The 4,026-nt window shown below is 44.7% G+C and overlaps 1 protein-coding gene across 1 annotated transcript; it reads right to left on the bottom strand.

Annotated features, from left to right (window-relative positions):
- Positions 1 to 322: 322 nt before the first annotated feature.
- Positions 323 to 844, bottom strand: LOC124155260. Its single transcript, XM_046528978.1, has one exon. The coding sequence runs from the start codon at positions 842 to 844 to the stop codon at positions 323 to 325; it is 522 nt and encodes a 173-aa protein (XP_046384934.1).
- Positions 845 to 4,026: the final 3,182 nt, after the last annotated feature.

The raw sequence follows: 4,026 nt of genomic DNA, 5'->3' as shown, positions 1-4,026 counted from the left end.
AACTTCACCACCATAAAATACTTCATTTTGACGGTTTGAAGAAGTCAAGAATGAATCTTTACGTGATGCCTTTGATACAACGCACGAGGTTGTAGCAAAGGGGGCGGCGGAACTAGCGTGAAAACAGCCGATTTAAAGCATTATAAACCAACAAAATATATTTCCTATCCTCCTTATTGATCCGGGCTTTGGACCGGCACTGGCGAAGTTAAAAATAGTTTTTGTATTTTGATGGATTTTATAGTTTTTATGGTTTTTAAAAAATGTTTTCTCTCCCCCTTACAAGTACATGGAAACAAAATTTATTTACAAAAAAATCCCATCAAAATATATCGTCTTCTTCCGACTCATCAGATAATGAGTCACTGCTGTCGTCCTGGAGGTTGATGACGATACTTTCCATCACAGAATCTATGGCAATGTCCCTGCGGTAGTGCTCCTCTTGAATTTTCTCCGCGTGCTGCACACACTTCTCCCACTCCATTGCAGTCACACGGTCAAGCTCCTCATTCATCAACACCTCGATATCCGCCATCTTAAATGTGGTGTTTCGTTTGGCGACTGCACCTTTCACCTGCGACCAAATCAGCTCGATGGGGTTATAATGGCAGTGGTATGAGGGGAGACGCACTACCGAATGTCCCCTTCCTTGGGCGATGCTGTCCAGCTCGAACGTCTTCGTCCTTGGTTTTATAGCATTCACCAAGCATAACAATTCCGCTCGAGTTTGGCGGGGATTATGGGGTATCCCTCTTGCTTCGAGCCACCCGAGAATGTCAATTTTTTTGGAGCCCGTCGTCGGCACCTTATCCACGACGACAGAGTGATAACTGGCGTTGTCCATCACAATCACTGCCCCTTTAATATCCCTTTCGTCCAACTTATTAAGGAACTGAAGAAACTAGTCCTTAAATACCCGAGCATTCATATCAGTGTGATAGTCGTCACCGGTGGATTTGGTCTTCGGCCGGAAAACAAGCTTGCAGCCTTCCAGGAAACTGGTCTCCGCTGATCCCACATGGCACACAATCACTCTCCCACCCCTTCCGATGGGCACCTTCAAGCCTCAGTTGTCGCTGTCATCCTGCCAAACCTTGGTCGGAGCGATGTTTTGGTTGGCCCACGTTTCGTCCAAATAAAAGATAATTCTTTTGGGCTCAGTCGGTTCCCGCGGATGACGGAGATCATGCATTCGTCGCAGGAAAATGATGCAAGCCGTTACTATGCCCGACCTCTCCAGCAAGAATATCCTCCCATCATTCCCTTTTTTATAATTAAATCCGATGGATTTAATTATGCGGTAGAGCGATGATATTTCCCACTGAAAATCCATCTCTCTCTCTTGAGATCCACAAGTAGCTTCTGCAGAGTGGGATACTATTTCCTTTCGTAGTAGCCAAGTATTTTTCTGCGGATGGCGTCTTTATCAAAGTCGTCTATTTTCTTTGTCACATCGTTGCCTTTCACCCTCCTAGAGGGAGAAGCCAATTGCACGACTCCCGAGTTCTCGATGCTATCGCGTCCTCATCGGAAAACACGCTGCAGGGTGCGCTTGCTCACTCCGCAGGCGTCCGCAGTCCTCTTCTGCACTTGGGTGACACTAATTAATGTCTCCTTGTTTTCTGCCTCCCTTTTAAAATACTCATGCACTTTATGGACGATTTCCCGTCCTTGGCGGTGGAGAAGTTCCCTCCTTTCTGCCATTGTTCCTGATACCGGACGAAAGGGTTTCGGGCGACAGGCTCTCGGGCGAAAGCTCGGCGATCTCCAAACTCTTCTGCACTTGGGTGACACTAATTAATGTCTCCTTGTTTTCTGCCTCCCTTTTAAAATACTCATGCACTTTATGGACGATTTCCCGTCCTTGGCGGTGGAGAAGTTCCCTCCTTTCTGCCATTGTTCCTGATACCGGACGAAAGGGTTTCGGGCGACAGGCTCTCGGGCGAAAGCTCGGCGATCTCCAAAGATTCCGCTTGGCAACACTGCCAGCTGGAGAGCGAAGTGCACGGAACGGAGTTCGGAGAGAGATTGCGGGCTCTTCCACACTTTCTCCTGTCGCTCTTCTGTGATTGGCTAGAAGAGTGGGTGGGTTGCGAGCACGCTCAAGGTCAGCCGCCTTCAGGTCAGAAAAATGGTATAACAGTTGACATTTGAAGGATGGCATTCTAGGAGGATTAATTATCTACACCATTCAAACTCATGAAACTACCTCATGTCGGTTGGGCATTAAAATGATATAGTCTTCATGGACCATAACTTGGGAATGAAAACTATGAACAGGAACCACGTCAAATTCCTTCGTAAATGTAAATTTTCTCATTGGTTTTATATAATACTTCAACTTCCTTATAACAAATATCGAGTCTTGACTCGCTCGTGGAAGCTCTACCAAGGCGTGGATTGAATTTGAAGTTGATTTTACATAGCAAAGAACTCTGCCATACTTAAGCTTTTGATCTTTATATACAATGAATTCATTTCTCCTTTGTGTGGCTAGTGTGTACAGGGAACTTGTGAGATGCCCTTTGCCTTCAACTTGCACACGGGATTGAAATACACTATGCAGTGTCTCAAACTCACGCAGGGTACGCACAGCTCATTCATTAAGAATGTTCAGTCCTCCATGGATAGGTGCCCCCAAAGGTTCCACAACATTCATTTCAGGCTCTTTTTGCACTTGCTTCGAAGCCTGCAGAGATGTTATCAGACATGTTGATGCCAAAATTTGTTCGCTAACAAATTGAGTTCATGAACTAAAGACAGCAACTTACCAATTTCATTCTCAAATGGGAAACATGAATTTGCCCATAAAGAGCCCCAATTCTTCACTCCCTGTGCTAAATGAAGTACTTGGTGGATGTTTTAAGACTTATGTCTCTCACCACAAAACATCTCCATATCTCCACAGAACAAGTTCAGAAACTGATCTGCTGCATCTACTCCTGTGATTTTGAGTTTTTCGGGGGACAGTAAGAATATGGCCGCAGAAAGCATCAGCCAATGCTCGTAGTAAGGCCTTGGCAATAAATGCTCAAGGCATATAGGGGAGTCGAACGGGAGCCATGACCGGAACTCAGGCGCTTTCCAATTACTCAATTCTGTTAAGCTTCTTGGTCCCCGGGTGATGGTACTTGGGGGATGCATAGTCGAGAGAATCCTATTTATGTCTTCAGACACCCTGCCAATATACCAGAGCTCTCTGGAATGCATTATGTCCACCCATAAATGCAGTAACTGCCTCACGACCCCAAGGTATACAGCATGCATAGCATCTGGGATAAACGAGGATGACATGTCAATTGAAGGAATCATAGAGATGATTGAAGGCCCAATGACACCCCGTACACGCTCACCTACTTTAACAGCTCCTGAGCTTGTTTTAACATCTCCATGTGGCTTCTAATTTCGGCTTGGGGTTCACATAAGGATAAACAAGAACCCGACATTTTTCATTAATGATGTGCATGTGACTCTCATGCTCACAAGAAGAACGTCCAAATTTGCCATTACATGCCGTCATGTTTTACATCTCGCTTCTTGCTCTAGCATCCACTAAAATTATTGGTGCTATAACGTTCGATTTAACGGTCACACCTTTTTCGGTGTCTTTCCATGTTAACCTTTCCCTATACAGCTTCAATAAACTTTCGGTAAATCGCTTCAAAGATGTATTCATAGATGGCTTCAAGTCGCCATGCCATAGAGCTGCCAGAGTTCCTATTTTCCTCCGGGTAGTTGGTTTTGTGTTCGCAACAGTTTATAGAATAGGCCACATAGGCTTAGCACTTTTGAACACTGGAATTCCATCCGTATTCCATATCAATTGAATGGTATTAGATACAACAAGATTCTTTCGTGAAATAGCACCATCGACGATATCATTCACATAGTCCGCCGTACCAGGGTTGAGGAGGTGCTTAAATTTTCTTTTGGTATTCAGATAGTGTTTACGACTATCCTCCAAAGGAAGTTCTACCAAAATAAGTGTATCTTTTCATATTCACAGGCTGGACACTTGACTAAATT

The sequence above is a fragment of the Ischnura elegans genome, chromosome 3 (genome assembly GCF_921293095.1).
Source record: "Ischnura elegans chromosome 3, ioIscEleg1.1, whole genome shotgun sequence".
Taxonomy (NCBI): domain Eukaryota; kingdom Metazoa; phylum Arthropoda; class Insecta; order Odonata; family Coenagrionidae; genus Ischnura; species Ischnura elegans.
Note: the sequence above shows the minus strand (reverse complement) of the source record. Positions and strands in the feature narration are given on the sequence as shown.